The 17,417-nt window shown below is 38.8% G+C and overlaps 1 protein-coding gene across 1 annotated transcript in view; it reads left to right on the top strand.

Annotated features, from left to right (window-relative positions):
* The first annotated feature begins 2,135 nt into the window (after positions 1 to 2,135).
* Positions 2,136 to 17,417, top strand: part of LOC121944090 (metal transporter CNNM4) — a 56,309-nt gene continuing 41,027 nt past the window's right edge. The window contains 2 exon segments of the mRNA XM_042487763.1: positions 2,136 to 2,990; positions 2,992 to 3,550. Coding sequence (XP_042343697.1) covers positions 2,136 to 2,990; positions 2,992 to 3,550 — 1,414 coding nt within the window.

Below are 17,417 nucleotides of genomic sequence, written 5' to 3'. Positions count from 1 at the left end.
TTATAATTTCTGTCTACCACAACTGTTACTTATTTTACAGTAAAAGCATAAAGTAATTTGACTCCCAGTGAAAACCGTCTTAGTGTCTGCAACAGAAATAAGGTGATCACTCATGCAGTTTTCAGAGAAACAGAAGTGAGCACACATTAGCAGGTGCAAGTCTGGTCAACCCATCTCTGATACGCCAAACAGCATCCGAAATACACTAATGAGTAACATGAAACTTCTTTATTCTATGTTTATATTAAAAACCTCCTGAACAACAAACACTGAAGGAATTCTGAAGAAATTTCTGCTGGTTGCAATCTGCAATCCTTTTTCTAATTTCTAGATGCCATGAAATCCCCCTAAAACACAGAACCTTTAAAGAAAAACCTTTTTTGTTTTGCTTTTTTGGTTGGGTTTGTGTATTTTAATTGTATTTAACCACAAGAGGGAGCCATAACATTGTGAAGCAGACACAGGTGGTAACGCAGGTGATACAAATAATGACTTGATTACCAGTTTAGGATGCCTTGATATGTTTGAAAATGTTTGGTAATGTCCAAAAAGGGTTTGAACCAGCTTTTTTGTTTGGAGCCTGATGAAGGTATATGTCAAAATGTTGAACTTTTGATTCAGCACCTAAAAACCTGCAGCTTTTTAACCACTTCAATGTGTTTAGGACGCCATTTTTATGTATTTTAGTTAATGGGATTATAGATTTATGTGTTTACCCAGTCTTAAGATTATCTTGCTCCTATAGTGTAAATGAAGTGACTGTCCTTTCTAGATACACAGTGTTGGCCAAAATGTCATTAAGTGGCAAAAGGTTATTTGTAATTATATGTCGTGTATTGTGCATAAAAATATCACTGGGAACACACCATCCTCACTTGAGAAACTCCATGTAAATGTATCTTCCTCAGAGCTGAAATTAAAATAATGTCCCTCCTTTTCAATCCAACAAATCTTCTTTTCTTGTCATAAGTTACACTAATAACTGCATCACTGGCTCCTCATGGGCCATGTGAAGCACAATTTTAGGCCTCATTAAAATTGTGTAAAAAAAATGGAGTTGAGTTTTCTTTGAGCATCATCTATTTCACATTTTTGACGCTGCACTGAGTATAATTTGACCACAAGATGGAGCTCTGTTCTCACTAAAGACATTTACACGTCTTTTTGAGTATTTATATTTCTAAGTTCTTCCCTGTTTCTTCTGTACTTCTTAAACAAGTGATCTTTAAGACTCCTACAGCACCGTGTTAACTTTTATCACCAACATACTTCTGTCCAAAGGTCATTTTTGGCTAAAGACAGGAGCAGGTGGGTTTAGTGTTCAGTAAAAGATACTAACACTACCACTACTATTACTACTACTAGTACTACTAACTAATGACTTTAAAAAGAAATATACAAGCCTGAAGATTTACTTTGAATAAAGTTCACTTGATGCAAAAAGTTGCAAAGTTGCAATTAAAATGCCAATTTACTGCCTCTGAATTTTTGCTAATAAAACAAAACAAAACAAAGCAAAAGAAACAACAACAACAACAAAAAATCAATATAAAAACAAACTGTTGTAAAATAAAAACTACTGAATGAAATAAGTTGAATAAAATTTGAAAAATATAAAATGGATACTACTATTTCTACTACTACTACTACTACTACTACTACAAATAATAATAATCATTATTATTATTACAATTATGTGGCTATGAAATTTAAATAATATAATAAATTCATTGCATTAATAATTGGAATAATAATAATAACAATAACAATAATAATAATAATAATAATAATAATAATAATGTGACTATGAAATTTAAATAATTTAATAAATTCATTGCGTTGTCTGTGCTGTCAAACTCCAAAATTGATTTTAAAAAAATAAAATAAAATCATACAATCTACAAGCTAAAAAGGCACGTAAGTGAAATTTATAGACGCCACATAGTCTACCTTAAAAACAAAATAATGATATTAGTCGACCTTAAGTATGTACACTGAGGGGGCTCGGTTGAGTGACGTCTCTCCCGCTGATTGGCTGCATTTTTTTTAGATATGCGGGTATGCAAATGAGCAGGGTGGGCTCGTGGAAACGAGTAGGTGACGTCAGTTCCCCCTTCGCATAGAGCGAAACAAACATGGCGATAGACTCGAGTGGACGGGGGTTTACGCTAACTTTATTCGTCTTTTCTTGCGTTTTTGCGGGCAGGCAGGCCGAGGAGGCGGCGGCGGAGTCGAGACTCGCCCCCCGGATACTCGGCATGAGGCTGGAGAGGAGCGACACGCCGGCCGGGACCACCGAGAAAGGGGTTATTCAGGTGACCGAGGGCAGCGACATCCTCTTCAGGTTCTACGGGCTCCACTTGCGCCCAAACAGCTCGAAGCTCATCCAGTTTATGGAACTTTACTCCAGCGAGAAAGAGGATGATACTTTCGGCGCGGTTACGACCAACTTGAGCAGGACTTGTCTCGAACGCACGAAGGAAATAGAAGTAAGGGGGTCCATGGAGGTGACCAACCAAAACACCTCCGGGGTGGTCAGCCTCCGGATCAAGGAGCTCCGCAAGAGAGAGGCGGTGAAGGTGTTCGGCTTGTGCGTCCTTGACATCCACGCGAAGGAGGAGACGTGGTACCTGCTGGACGATAAGGACGGCAGAGTGCGCGTGGTGGAGGTGGCGAAGTCTCTGCTTCCCATCTGGCTGCAGGTGATCCTCATCGCCTTCCTGCTGGTGCTGTCCGGCATGTTCAGCGGGCTCAACCTGGGGCTGATGGCGCTGGACCCCATGGAGCTCCGCATAGTGCAGAGCTGCGGCACCGAGAAGGAGAAGAAATACGCACGGAAGATCGAGCCCATACGCAGAAAGGGTAACTATTTGTTGTGCTCGCTGCTGCTCGGAAACGTCCTGGTGAACACCACGCTCACCATCCTCCTGGACGACCTCACCAAATCCGGGGTGGGCGCTGTGGTCGCCTCCACAGTCGGGATCGTGATTTTTTGGCGAGATTGTGCCGCAGGCGTTGTGCTCCCGGCACGGGCTGGCAGTCGGGGCGAACACCATCCTTGTCACCAAGTTGTTCATGCTGCTAACTTTCCCGCTGTCGTGGCCCATCAGCAAGATCCTGGACTGCGTCCTGGGTCAGGAGATCGGCACCGTGTACAACCGGGAGAAGCTGGTGGAGATGCTGAAAGTCACCGAGCCGTACAACGACCTGGTGAAAGAGGAGCTCAACATGATCCAGGGCGCGCTGGAGCTCAGGACCAAAACAGTGGAGGATGTCATGACGCCCATCAGCAACTGTTTCATGATCCACAGCGACGCCGTGCTGGACTTTAACACCATGTCCGAGATCATGGAGAGCGGGTACACGAGGATACCTGTGTACGAGCAAGAGAGGTCCAACATCGTGGACATCCTGTTTGTTAAGGATCTGGCCTTTGTGGACCCGGACGACTGCACCACCCTCAAGACCATCACCAAGTTCTACAACCATCCCGTGCACTTCGTGTTCCACGACACCAAGCTGGACTCCATGCTGGAGGAGTTTAAGAAAGGTTTGTGGAAATTTCGTGATGTAAGGAAGTTAAAAACACATTTTAGTAAGTATTATCAGGAAAACGTATTTCAAGTATTAAAAGTACCCAAATGCAAAAAAATGCACTTAAAAAAAAAACTCACAATTATTAGAGAAAATAGGGAAAAAAACACTCCAGACCCCTCATAATTAGTTTAAAGAAGAAATAATATCCAAAAAGCCCCCCCCCCAAAAAAAACAAAACAAAACAGAAAAAACACCCCTAACTTAAAATTATAAAAAAAAAGAAAATGTGCCCAAACTCAAAATTATATAAAAACAAAAGAGAGAAAAACACAAAAACAACACATATATATATATATATATATATATATATATATATATATATATATATATATATATATATATATAATATTGGGGGATATAAATTGAAAATAACACAATGACATAAAAAATAGAAAAAGACTTTTGTGTTTATTTTAATAATTCAATCAAGTATCTTTGAATCCACTGATTAATCTGCAATTGTTGCAGCTACTTGCATAAACTCCTTGGTAATTGAATTCATAACAAAATATACTACATATTTCATAAACTTTTGTAATATTATGCAAAATGTAATTTGTAATGTAACTAAAGCTGACAGAAATGAAGTGAAGTAAAAAGTACAGTAATTCCCTCTGAAATTTAGGCAAGTGGAGTAAAAGTATAAAGTGACATGAAAAGAGAATATTCAAGTGAAGTGCAAGTACCTCAAATTCATACTTAAGTACAGTACTTTAGTGAGTGTACTTAGTCACATTCCACCACTGCATTTAGATTAGGGATGATAATTTCCCAGCAGTTTTATTGAAGTAAAAGTTGCAGTATCACAGTGTAGAAATACTCTGTTTCAAGTAAAAGTCCTGCATTCAAAATCTCACCACAGAAAAAGCTCCAAAAGTATCAGAATCAAAGTCCCAAAAGCATACAGACTGGTCAGTTTTCAAATACTGTTTATTACTGGATTACAGGTGCAAAATATAACAAAAATGCTAATAAAAAGGTGCAAAATATACCAAAAAATAGCTAACAGTAAGTTGCAAAATATATTTAAAAAATTGCAAACAATAAGATTCAAACAGTAAGGTGCAAACCAACATATACAATATATACAATGGAGAATGAGACTGTCTTCGGTTTTGGCTGAACCTGCCGCTCATTTTTGAGGCTTTACTTTGTAGTACTCTGCTCCGCTTTTCTCGTACAATTTTCCCATATTTGGCAAATATCAAGATGGTTATTATGAACCTTTGAACCTTTCATTAAGATGACTTAATTTTGTCCTGATTGTGACGGATGCAGACAGTTCATATGGTGACGTGATAAAATGCAAAAAGCAGCTGCAAAAGCCTCGAGTACACAAGTGAGTCCCGTTGTCAATCAGGCTGTTTAAACAAGGAGCCGATGAGTGAGGTTGACCTTTGACCTCTGTGCAGTTGGCCAAGCAGTAAAAGAAGTTTCCATGTTGGGGATGGGTGATGTGTTGATTAATCCTGCCTGCAACACAACCAAGAAAAACACCAAACTGTTTTTTGTTTGCTTGTAGGCGAGTGGTAAATTACTCGTAAATTACTGTGAATTTGTGCATTTTGCTGATGCTCTTGTCCAGAGTGTCGGGATGAAGTTCAGCTTTTGCAAGGCAAGGCGAGTTTATCTGTATAGCACATTTTTAGCAACAAGGCAAATCAAAGCGCTCTACATAAATCATCAAAAGCATCGAGACATGGTGGAAAAAAACATCATCAAAGGAAATTTTAATGCAATTAAAAATTGATTAAAGAGCTAGAGAATCAAATATTAAAATGAGGGAAAATGACTAAGATAGGTTTAAAATACAAAAGAAAAGTTACAATGTGGTTTAAGAAATTAATGGGGCACCCAGTGGCTTAGTTGGTAGAGCGGGTGCCCCTCTGCCCTTTCACAAAAAGCCCAATCTTAAAAAAAAAAGAAAAAGGAATAAATATTTAATTTAGGTTGGTTTATTTGCACATACAAATTTATAGAAAAGACAAAAAAAGAAAATTAAAACGTTTAAACATTATGCAGGATTGGTCAGAAGCCAAAAACGTGTCTTAAAGAGATATCGCCGCTATTCAATAACTATAATCATTCATAAAATGAAGAACAGAGAAAAACAAAGATTGTGTAATTGATCAAAATTTCAAGGCTAAGCAGGAATACAGAGTCGATGAAAATGTACAAATGACAACAAGCTTGTATTTACAAAGTGAAATGCCTTACAAATGAATCAACGAAGTCTTTGCAGATTAGAGCCATTTTCGGATGGTTTTTAAAAAACGAGTAAGCCGATATTGATTGTTGTGATGTTAAGTAGGTTGTTCTAAAACGACGGTCGTCTGATGGCCATTTAATGAGCAGAAAAGCCTTCAAATTTGATTTAAAATAACAGAGAGATGCAGGAGACCTTCAGTTAGTTCCTGATATGTGGCGCATAAAAACTAAACGCTCCTTCTTCATGTTTAGTCTCGGCTCTGGGGACGCACCTGTCCGAGACGACCTGAGAGGTCTGGATGGTTCATGGTGTAGCAGAAGGTCAGAAATGTATTTGGCCCTAAACTGTGCAGTGCTTCATAAACCAACTGCATCGATGATGTGCAAGGAAGCTGTCGTGACTCATCTGTGGTCACCATGTGCATCAAGCATTTTATTCAGAGTCAGTATCTGTGCGCCAGACTCTCGTGTGTGTTGCGTATCTGAGGGGGAAGTCAAATTAGTTTTACATTTCAAACTGGTGGTATTTTCTTTGGTTTTCAGGAGGAATACTGAATGAAGTTTGTCGTTCTGTATGTTCTTGGTAGGACTGTAAAGATTACAAAAAGTAGGAGAGAGTTGGTTTGTTTCTTCCAAAGTAAGGAAAAGGTGTTGTTAATCTAAAGCCGTGCTTCTGACTCAGCTGAGAAGTTGTGTTGAGGCTTTGTGAGGAATCAATGTAACCTCAGTCGTGTTTTGTGATGTGTGATATCAAAAACACTTCCCCCTTTTACTTCTCTGTTCTTGCTTTGCTGCTTTTCCTCTTTTACTACACACACATAAATACACACACACGTGCACACTCCCTCTCTCAGGAGGACGCACACACACTGACGCCATCCCCTGCAGGGATGTATTTTTCCTTTCTCAGGCATCTCGTCTCAAGGTCACAGACAGTAGATCCACTTGCTGTGTCTGTATCTCAGCACAGCGAGGAATGAGCGATTGTCTTTCTGTCTCTAACAGCGTGACACGTTAACAAAGGTGAAACCCCTCTAAACTTTGGCGTCAGCGTCGGCTTCATGTTCATAACGGTATGAATTTGTCTCACTGAATGCATCTGAACTGAATAACTGTCTTAATTCAAATCTTTTTAACGTTGCTTATCTCAGATCAGCTGCTGTAGATTGGCTTTAGAGTTGCTGCGTTGGTGCACGGCGCTGTGTGACATTTGGCCAAGAAACGGCTCTGCGGCTCATCTCTGTAGGCTTGGCTGGCGAGGTGGGAGGGTTTGGCAACAAGCTGCAGTGCCTACACACACACACACTCACACACACACACTCCGGCTGTACAGAGAGCTGAAAACAATGTACTGGCTCAAAGCTTGGCAGAGACATTTACTATAAAGTAGTTATGTTTACATAATATTCCTGTGTACATGCAGTTGTGCGTACTCAGATTAATATTGTTTACTACTTCAAAATATGGAAAATAGAAAGTGCTGGAGCTTATTGTGCCATTTTGCTTCCTTGGGGTCAAAATAGGATTTTTTTTCTAAGTTTTTCACCAGTGATGGACTCGTTTGACCGTGCCAACACAGGCTCCCTCTTTCATTCTTTAACCACCTTCTCAAAAACATTCAGCATTACTCGCGCATATCCAAAAACACGCTGATATCCAAGTCTTACATAATAAAAGTAAGTGTCTGTTTTCCCAACCAGATATATGCACTTTTTTGGGGCATGCATTTCTTTCCCACAGCCTTAAAAACTCACCCACTTCCATTGTGCTTGATGATCTACTGCTCCACCTGTGCCCAGAGTACGCTCTGCGCTCTGAGAGCGTGGTGCAATCAGTAACCGAACAGTATAAATATTACAACAGCGCTCCTTACGAACAGCCCAGCTCCTAAAATATAAAATGTCTTCATGATGGCAGATGTTTGGTGGGCCACAACAATTAAATGAACTAAATGAAATTTCAAAAGGGCGACTTCTTACATATACTTCCATTAAAAAATGGTTTAAATTATAGTAATAAAAGTTTTATTTAACTAAAACTAACTCTTTTATTTTCATTCCCTAAAGGGTCATTCTGACTGAATACTAATAATATTCTGTAATACCACAAACCCACAATTTTTCTCCCAAGGCTGTTGTTGTAACATGAAAATCTCATACTGTTGCAACCCAAAAGTGCACGGAAGATCTCTGAATTCGAAGGTAAAATTGGGTGGAATATCTCGAATCCAGCTGTGTGAAATGCACCTCCTATAATGTGCGTAGATGAGTTTTCCCTCCCAGAAACTATATAAATGCATAACTCTTTTTGAATAGCACTTAATGTAAAGAAGAAAGATTGCACAGTGTGTCAGATTAAGAATTATGCTGCTGATATGCAAACGTATTTTCTAAGCTGGTTGCATATCAGAGCAGATGTTATTCATTTTCTCTTTTTAATCTTTATATTCATCAAGTGTCAGGTAGAGTTTCACTCAAGAAAACCTCTAAAGTACGATGGGGGAGGGGTGTAATTTTATTTTTTAAGCAAGCAGGCATACTCCAGAACACCCACAGGAAGTCTTTACATAAAGATATGGTGACTGTTTGCAGACACGTTTTGATGAATCTTGCAAGTTGTACAAAAACACAGCAGCAAGAACTTCATTCCAAAGAAGTTGCACAACATTGTTTGCAGCCTCCACGCTGTGACCGCGTCCATGTGGTAACGTACAGACTTGCTTGGCCTCTCCTTTGACCCGACTCCCCGCTCACATCTCAAGTTCCTCTCACTTGCCGCTTGGCATCAGTTGCCACGGTGATGGCATCCAGCAGCTTCAGTGTGTGTGTACACAACCTGTTTGTGTAGGTGGTTCTCTTTATTATCAAATCTGCTCTGTCCGCATGAGATTTTGAACTGTTTACGTTTGAAGATCAGTTCTGAATTGAAAGTTAGAAAGCTCATCAATGCTTTATATTCTGACATTTCCTCCCTCACTCTGTGTGTGTGTGTGTGTGCACAGCAGCCTTTTCAGTCAACATCATGTGACCTTTCAGGTGGACTATGAAATGACCTTTTTAGATTGAATAAAATTTTAATGACACGCTGGCTGTCATTTCAGAAAATAGTAACAGCAGACAAAAATGAAAAATCACGCAAGAAAAGAAACTTTATTTAAATGCATATAAATAGAAGAGGATGTAGATTCTTTAAAATAGTGGTATAAGTTGCATACTTAAATTTACTAAAACTATACTAAAAGTTCTATATTTGTGCCTCGTGTGCTCATCATTACATGCACGGACGTCTAGATTCATGCACCTAGGACATCAGATAATCTAAAAAACACACAAACACAAGTGAACCATGAATTCACTGGAGGCATATCACACTCTGTCAGCAGAGCGTCACATGTTGTACCCTCACACAGACTGTTATAATAGCTTACGTCTTGGCCCCGGGGACTTAAAATAACGTCAGTATAGAATCAAAAAATATGTAAGACAATATTTCCTTTGTATGGTTTTTATGTGTTTTTAATGGTGATAATGAAAAAGGAACATCCAAACACAGTGCCAGTAATAACAGTAAGAAGAAAAAAAATCACTTGCAATAGTAATTTTATCTCTAAATGTTAACATTTTTGCCATTTTAATCAAAAACTCGATGAAAGATTAAACAATTAGTCAATTAAACAACAAAATGTAACTTACCAACTATTTTTCTATTAACTATTTTCATCATTTCAAGTAACTTTAAGTCGCCTTTTAAGCAACTTAAAGTTAAAAACCCAAATGTCAATCAGTGTTCCCCAAAAGCCCATGATGACGTATCATAATTGTTTTGTGCAAACCCAAAGATTATCAGTTTGTTGTGGTAGAGAAACCAGAAAATATTCAAATCTAAACGAGATTTATCACTCTTTTTATCTTAAAACATACTGAAACTGATTAATTAGTCTGCAATTAATTTAATAAATGACAACCGATCAATTAATTGTTGCAGCCCTGGTAAAGGCAAATAATATAACAGCTAGAAAACTCAGAAAATAACACCCCTTTACTGAAAATCAGCCTTTAAAACCAGGTAAAGACAACACTTACAATAATACATATCCAAAATCTAAGCTGATATATACTCTCATATCACAATATTGATATAATATCGATATATCGCCCAGCCTTGGTATTGCACGTATGTCGGTCATGACACCTTAAAGCTCACTCTGTGGGCTCCCTTTAAAGTCACTGATGCAACCATCACTTTTTCATGCATATTTGTTTTTGCCTCTCGCTATGAGATTTTAAATCAAGTCAATATTTTTGTTTTATTTTTAAGAAATTAGAATATTTCAGGACAAAACAACACAAAACATCCTGTTTTTTTTTTGGAGTTGATATTAAATTTCCCCTCTGGGATGAATAAAGTGCATCTTTTTTTTGAGTTAAGTAATTACTGCACTTCTTTGCACTATTTCTGATGTTTGGATTTGAGTCAGTGTGCAGGTCAAACACTAATAGACTAAACACAATATTCCTTTGAACACTTTGAGCCTCTCAGGAAATGATGCAGCTTGTGTTTTGTTTGTGGTTGTCAGGACCGTCTTCATTGTCTGCTGTTTATCAGTATTTGGGCTCTTATCTGTCTGCCCCGCCCAGTGTCTCCGACCCTGCTGTGTGTGCTACGGTTAAATGACTGTTTGTCTGTTAGGTAGCAGGATATATCCCAAAAACTTTGACACATAAGTGAAATTTCGTGGGCCAACCAGTGTTTTTCTTTTGGTACAGAGCAAAGTTTTTGTAAGCCTTTCAAACCTGAATTAATTGTCTTGATTTCTATCAAAAACATGAGAAGAAAATACAACAAAATTACCTGAAATTTAGTAAAAAAAAAAAAAAAAAAGAAAGGAAAAAAAATATATATATATAACTAAAAAAACAAATAATAACAATAAATAAATAAATAATATAAATTAAAAATATATAGATAAAAAAGTTAATAATAAATACAACTATAATCGTATATATATATATATATATAAATGAAGATATAAGAAAATTCTGTGAAATTTAGCAAAAAAGGACAAGAAAATATAAATAAAAACAAATAATAACAATAATGAATAAAATAAAATAAAATAAAAATATATATAGTTTTAAAAAAGTTAATAATAATTATAATAATTATATATATATATATATATATATATATATATATATATATATATATATATATAAAAAACAACACTACAGTTCTGACAGATGAGACTCAGTAACCTTTGCACTCTGCTAGACACACACACACACACACACACACACACACACATACACATTTAAACACACCATAAGGTGTGATCTTGGGACACTCCCTGCTTGCACACACACTCACTCATACTAATACATACATTTGCTATCTGAACAGCTCCATTTACTACATTCCTTCCTCACCCCCTAATTTAAAAACTCTTAATCTAAACTAAACCTAATCTCAGCTCTAATCTCAACCTTTAACCCAAATCCGGTCTGTGAATCTGACTCTTTAAGAAGCCAGAAATATTTACTCCCTCTCGCCTCTTTTTAAAGTATTAAAGAACATAGTTTTATAGCTTTGAGTAAAAGATTACCCAATCTCAGCTCCTGATAAGGTGTTTACAGGGTAGACCTGAATCTCCACTCCTCTTTCTCTATGGTGGGTGTGTCTCTTTTCTCTTCCCTCCTTTTCTCCCGCAATTATCCTGTTTCTCTGCCTCTGCCCATCTGTCCTTGCTCTTTAGTTTTTTGTTTCGCCTGTCAAGAAAAGAGCACTTTGAATCACTTCTGGCAGTGATTTGAGTGTGATAAATTACTAATTGCTGCAGTATAAACAGTTTTGAAGAAAGCAGCTATCAGGTTATGTAACAGCCGCTATTTTCACATGGAGGTGCGACGGTAAAGTGAAAACATGGACTTGCAAAACAAGAACCTGCCAGATATACTGGAAACAAACCCCCCCTGAGTTATTCACTAAAAGCTCTTTATGATAAATCGAGGCAGGAAATGGGCCATGCAGTTGCAGTCGTGGCATCATGCTTTTGTTTTATTAATTGTTAAAGGTTTTGTACAGCGGAGAAGACTTTTGCTCTCCTATCCGCTCTTTATATTTTCTCAGCGATTCAGTTTACAATAGGGATAAATAAATAAAACTGTGATAAAATTATCATGAATTTTCTTCTGGACACTCTGAAGCGTAAAATTATGTTGTTATGGTCACTTGTTTTAATTTTGTTTTATGTGAAACTCATCAAATTCCAATACAAAGTCAGATCTAAACACTTAAACTGGAATTCGTCTGTGCTTTGTTGAAGGAGACGGCATAAAAGTTTGGATCTTAAACACACTGGAGGGCAGGGGAAGCCTGCAGCGTGTTTTAGATACAAACAGAGGTGGAGAGGTGTAGAAATGGACGTAGTATCTTTGTTTATCGTGCCTCTGTTTGTCTTTAAAAATCAGCTTTAGGTCGCACTGGCGTGAGAAAATTGGCATGTTACAACCTTTAAACCAACATCAGTCAAATTAGACACAATTTCTTCATGCAGGGGTCAGTCCTGCAGTACTTGGTGATCGAGTCAGAAACAGTGATGCTGGAGGGGTTTGCAGAACTAACCACAGCTGGAGCTCCGGCCAGCTGGATTTTAAAAGCATTTTCTGCAGGTAGCAGTGTGTGTGTGTGTGTGTGTGTGTGTGTGTGTGCGGTTGTGTGAGTGTGTGTGTGTGTGTGTGTGTGTGTGTGTGTGTGTGTGTGTGTGTGTCAACGTTTGTTCGACTTTCTGTTTCTTTAGAGACAACCCCTCAGGTGTCCTGCTGACTCACAGAGAGTAAAAACATGTGCTCAAACCAGCATTCACTAACTCACGCTTACATCAGCTGACTTGCTGCCTCCTGATTTCTTTATGGAAGACAAAACCTGAATGATTGATTTAGGTCTGCAGCCACCGCCGTTTTTATTTTCACGGTTGTGTGTGACAGCTTCTAAAAACACACTTCTTAATCCAAAAGACAGACAGCTCCACAGCCAGATCATGCTTTCATCTCTTAAATAAGTTCAGTGCCAGCTAAGAAAATATATTCTTACATTGTCTGCTGCTATTTTTAGGCTATAAAGCACATTTTGTTCCATGAAAAACACATTTTTCTCACTGGTTGTCGTGCCGTCGTCCTCAGCAGATGAATTTTGCACATTACCCGAATAGAAGATGCTCAAATTTCTGTTTTTTTCTGAGCACTTTAAAGTGACAGTTCACCCCAAAATCAAAAATACACATTTTTCAATCTAGATCGTTTTGGTGTGACTTGCAGAGTGTTGGAAATATCAGCCATAGAGATGTTGCCTTCTCACCAACATAACGGAGCTAGGTAGCCCTCAGCTTGTGGTGCTCAAAGCGCCAAAAATAAAAAAAAACTCAACAGCAATGTCTCTTTCTAGAAATCATGACCCAGTTACTCAAAATACTCCACAGACCTTTTCTGAGCGTCATCTAATGCCGTGTAGTTCCATGATATTGGAGAGAAGTCATACATCTCTACGGCTGACATCTCCAACACTTTGCAATTTGCAGAAAAACAATCTAGATTTATAAAAAGCACTGAAAGGAAAAATATGTATTTTTAATTTTAAGGTTGACTTTTCCTTTAAGGATTTTTTTTGGTTTAAAAGTTGAGATTAAAAGTTTAAATCTTCATCGTGAGAATTATTAATTATCACGATATTACACCAGATTAGTCGTTGTTTGAAGCCCTACATGCGGGACATCTAGGACTTTGTTTTGGCAAATGTGGACTGACCCCAAACATGGGAGGACATATAGTGCATTAACCTTTACTCCGTCTCACCAAGACCCTCGAAATCAGCAGCTGGAAATCAGTAGCAGACAGTTTTCTCTCTGATTCTCTCCCTTCTTATCAGCCGCCTGCTGCTTCTCCCTCCTTTCCTGTCGCGTCGTTGTGGCTTGAAGTGCTGACAGTGCAGCCGCAGTCCTCTTAACTTCAACTTTTAGTGTGTTTGTTTTGTGTGTGTGTGTCACACCAACACGTCCAGAGCCTTGTGTGCCGTAATGATATCAGTCAGCATGAAGAACAAGCAGCTCAGCACAAATGACTGGATGTCTCAAACACAAGCACGCACGGCTGTCTCGTCTATTTGTTTGAATGGAGGTTTTTGCCACACATCATATTATATAACACTGGGCTTGGTGTAAATGTAATATTGGGATTTTTATCGTGTCAAAAGCTATTTTGGATGAGCAGATCACATTGGAGTTGTTTTAGTGTCAGATCATATTGGGCAACAGTGCCAGCTTGGTATCAAGATTTAGTGCTGTAACCAGAAAGATACTTACTGGCCTCAATGTAGTTTTAACTAAATAAATGTTTTTAAAAACAAACCATAAAAAAATTGAATCAGGTGACACCTGATCAGATATCAGATATCAGATCAGATTATTTTTTGTTATTGCTTAAAATTGATCCTTACATCTTAATTAATCATATGCTTTTAAAAAAAGGGAAAAAAGTGGAGCAACTGGGAAAAAGTGCCTTTCAAAGTTTCCTAAAAGCCCAGACACATCAAACTGCTTTACTTGATGACACCACAAAAGACGAGAGCCGGCTGGCATGTATGTTCTGCACCTGCATGAGAGGAAATAACTCTCAATACTAGAAGGCTGCAATAGTCTGTATTTGTCATTAAAAAAGGGAAACCAGCAGGAAGTATTCAGCATGCCAGACTTCCTGTTAGCACATTAACAACACAACCTGTTGTTGACAGAACAAAAGATTTTTTACTGTGTGCTACTGAACAATAACACAAAAAAATACAAACTGTTTGTGCCGAAGAGCTCAATTATTTATAAATATGTCGGCTTATATGAGAGGTTTATTTTGATCACACGGCCTCTTGACTTCAGCTGTTTGTTTACTTTCATTGCTGTTGACCGGCGGGCTCTGATGGGCTCTGATGGGCTCTGACAGGCTCCAGCGGGCTCTGATGGGCTCTGACGGGCTCTGACGGGCTCTGACGGGCTCTGACGGGCTCTGATGGGCTTTGACGGGCTCCGGTGGGCTCTGATGGGCTCTGACGGGCTCTGATGGGCTCTGATGGGCTCTGATGGGTTCTGATGGGCTCCGGCAGGCTGTGATGGGCTCTGACGGACTGGCTGGGTTGACTGGTACCAACGGTGTTGGACACAGCTCAAAAACTAGGGGGACAGATGGTCACAACAATGACCAAAGGCATACCGTCACCTTGGTGTGTCAGGGCTCTGAGCTGCAGCGATTAGTTAGTTGTTTGATCTGTTGATGGAAAGAAAATTAATTTGCAACTTGATTTGTAGTTGAAGTTGTTGAGCAAAATTTCCAAGCGTTCTCTGGTTTCAGCTTCCTCAATGCATTGATTGCTGCTACTAGCTTTTATGTATTTTCTAAACTTAATATCTTTAGGTTTTGGGGCTCTAGTTTGTACAAAATCGTCGTGGGGATGCATATAATGAGGCTCTGCATTTGACTCCAACCTGCGACCCTCTGCTGCATGTCACCCCTTCTCTCCCTCCCTTTCACACTTTAGCTGTCCTATTCAATAATGCCCCCGCCCCTACAAAAAAAAGAAATAAAAGGAAAAAGTCTCATTATTTGGAAACCTTTGATGGATATTTTTCATCATTTTCTGATATTTTATGGACCAAATGATTGATCAGATCTCCAATAATGAAAATCATGGATCATATTCCGACTGTTCCTAAGTAATCATTAGTTGTAGCCCAAGACTTGGGCTGTAATAACTTCAAGAGTTACAAAATCCTGACTTGAAGGTGAATCTCCTGTGCAGAAACCTTGAAACCTGGTTTATATTTCATCTCCTCGCCGATACGTCCCTTGACTTTCTTTTGTATTTCTGCAGCGCTGTTCTACTTCTGAATTAAGCCTAAACGTTAAAATATTAACACCTCCAACAGCCAGAAGTGTTGTGCATGTCAACAGGAGATGCACTAAAGTATTTTTGTTTCTAAAACGATCAGTAAATAATCTGCGAAGTAAAATAAAGTCATTTCCTTACAGCCTTAAGACCAGGGTAGATGTATCTGCACTGGGCTCCAGTTTTAGCTGGAAAAACAGGTTGGAAGAGCTTGACCTGTCCCGCACAACTAGTCTTTGTGTGCATGTGTACTTTATTTACACAAGTGTTTACATGAGCGTGCATATTTGCAGCCATGCTTTTTTGTCTCATCCCCGCACAGCATGCATGTTTTGCAGTCGGCGGCTGTGGTCAGTGCTGCTGATATGTGGTGGGCCGGTTGTGTTTTGTGCGTGGGTGGTATGCGTGTGGCATTCCTTTCCCATACAGACTCATCACGCTCCCCCTCGCCCTTTTGTCGTCGATGTTTCATGTCAACAAACAGGCCGGCTCGCAGGCTGGTGACGGAAGAGCCAGAGGGCAGAGAAACAGACTGGAAGGTCACCCGACCTGCTGGGAATATCTGTGTGTGTTCAATTAATGATGAAATGAAACAGACAAAAGCAAACAAATCTTCACATATTAAAAGCTGCGAGCAGGTTATGGAGGAGCGGAACAGACTCAACAAGATTGTGTGAAAGTAAAACATCACCCAGAGAACGGAGCCATAAACTGCTTAGTGGTTATGTATGGAGAGGTGTTGTTCATTAATGTCAAAGAACGAGAAGCTTTAGCCTTGAAGCTCAGCAGAGTTCAGTGTTTGTGACAAAGGTCATCGTGTTTCTCGGTTCCTGTTTCGGCAAAGTGTTTCTCTCTGCTCTCACATAGATCACTGTGTCCTCGTTTTGGAGAAAATCTGCAGTGCTTTTTTCTTTTAAAGCACAGGATGCATCACATGATCAGACAAACATATTCAATCAATAATAAATCTATACACAGTACAACGTGCACACATAGATGATTGTTTACAGTAGAAATAGCAAACATTTTCTAGTTCCACTTAATAGTGATGATTTGTGGCACATATTTGTCTTATATGATGGTGAACTGAATATCTTTGAATTTCGGACTTTTGGTCAGAGAGAAAAATGGCAGTTTCAGGATTTTACCTTTTGCTTTGGGAAATTTAATGGACACACACTTCATATTTTATCGACCAAATAATTCACTAATAATCAAAATAATCCTCACGTGCAGCCATGGATAGATCGCAGAGTTCAACCGGTTCAAGATGCCGAATAGGAACTCTAAAAACTGTGAAGCTGTTCATAAAACATTCACATTGTAGCATTTAGGGGTTGACTGATGTTTTTTCAGGGCAAATACCAATAATTAGTACTTAATGAGATGGACAACTGATATTTGGAATCAATATGCATTTACATTAAAAATTAAAATCTTTCTGTCAGTATTTACAATTCTAAATATCACAAACACATTTCCAACACAAAACTTTGATTTTGATTTCCGAGTGTCCGCTCTGCTCTTATTCTCCGGCGGTGTCTCCTCCGGTGTCTCCGCCGATGTCTCCGAATATCTGCTCCACTCACATTCTCTGCCGATGTCTTCACCGGTGTCTGCTCCGCTCTCATTTTTGTGTTTTTGATGAAAATGCACGAATAAAATTCATCTGTACTCACCACATCTCA

Source organism: Plectropomus leopardus, chromosome 6 (assembly GCF_008729295.1).
Source record: "Plectropomus leopardus isolate mb chromosome 6, YSFRI_Pleo_2.0, whole genome shotgun sequence".
Taxonomy (NCBI): Eukaryota; Metazoa; Chordata; class Actinopteri; order Perciformes; family Serranidae; genus Plectropomus; species Plectropomus leopardus.
The sequence above is the reverse complement of the archived record's forward strand: the minus strand, read 5'-3'. Positions and strand labels throughout refer to the sequence as shown.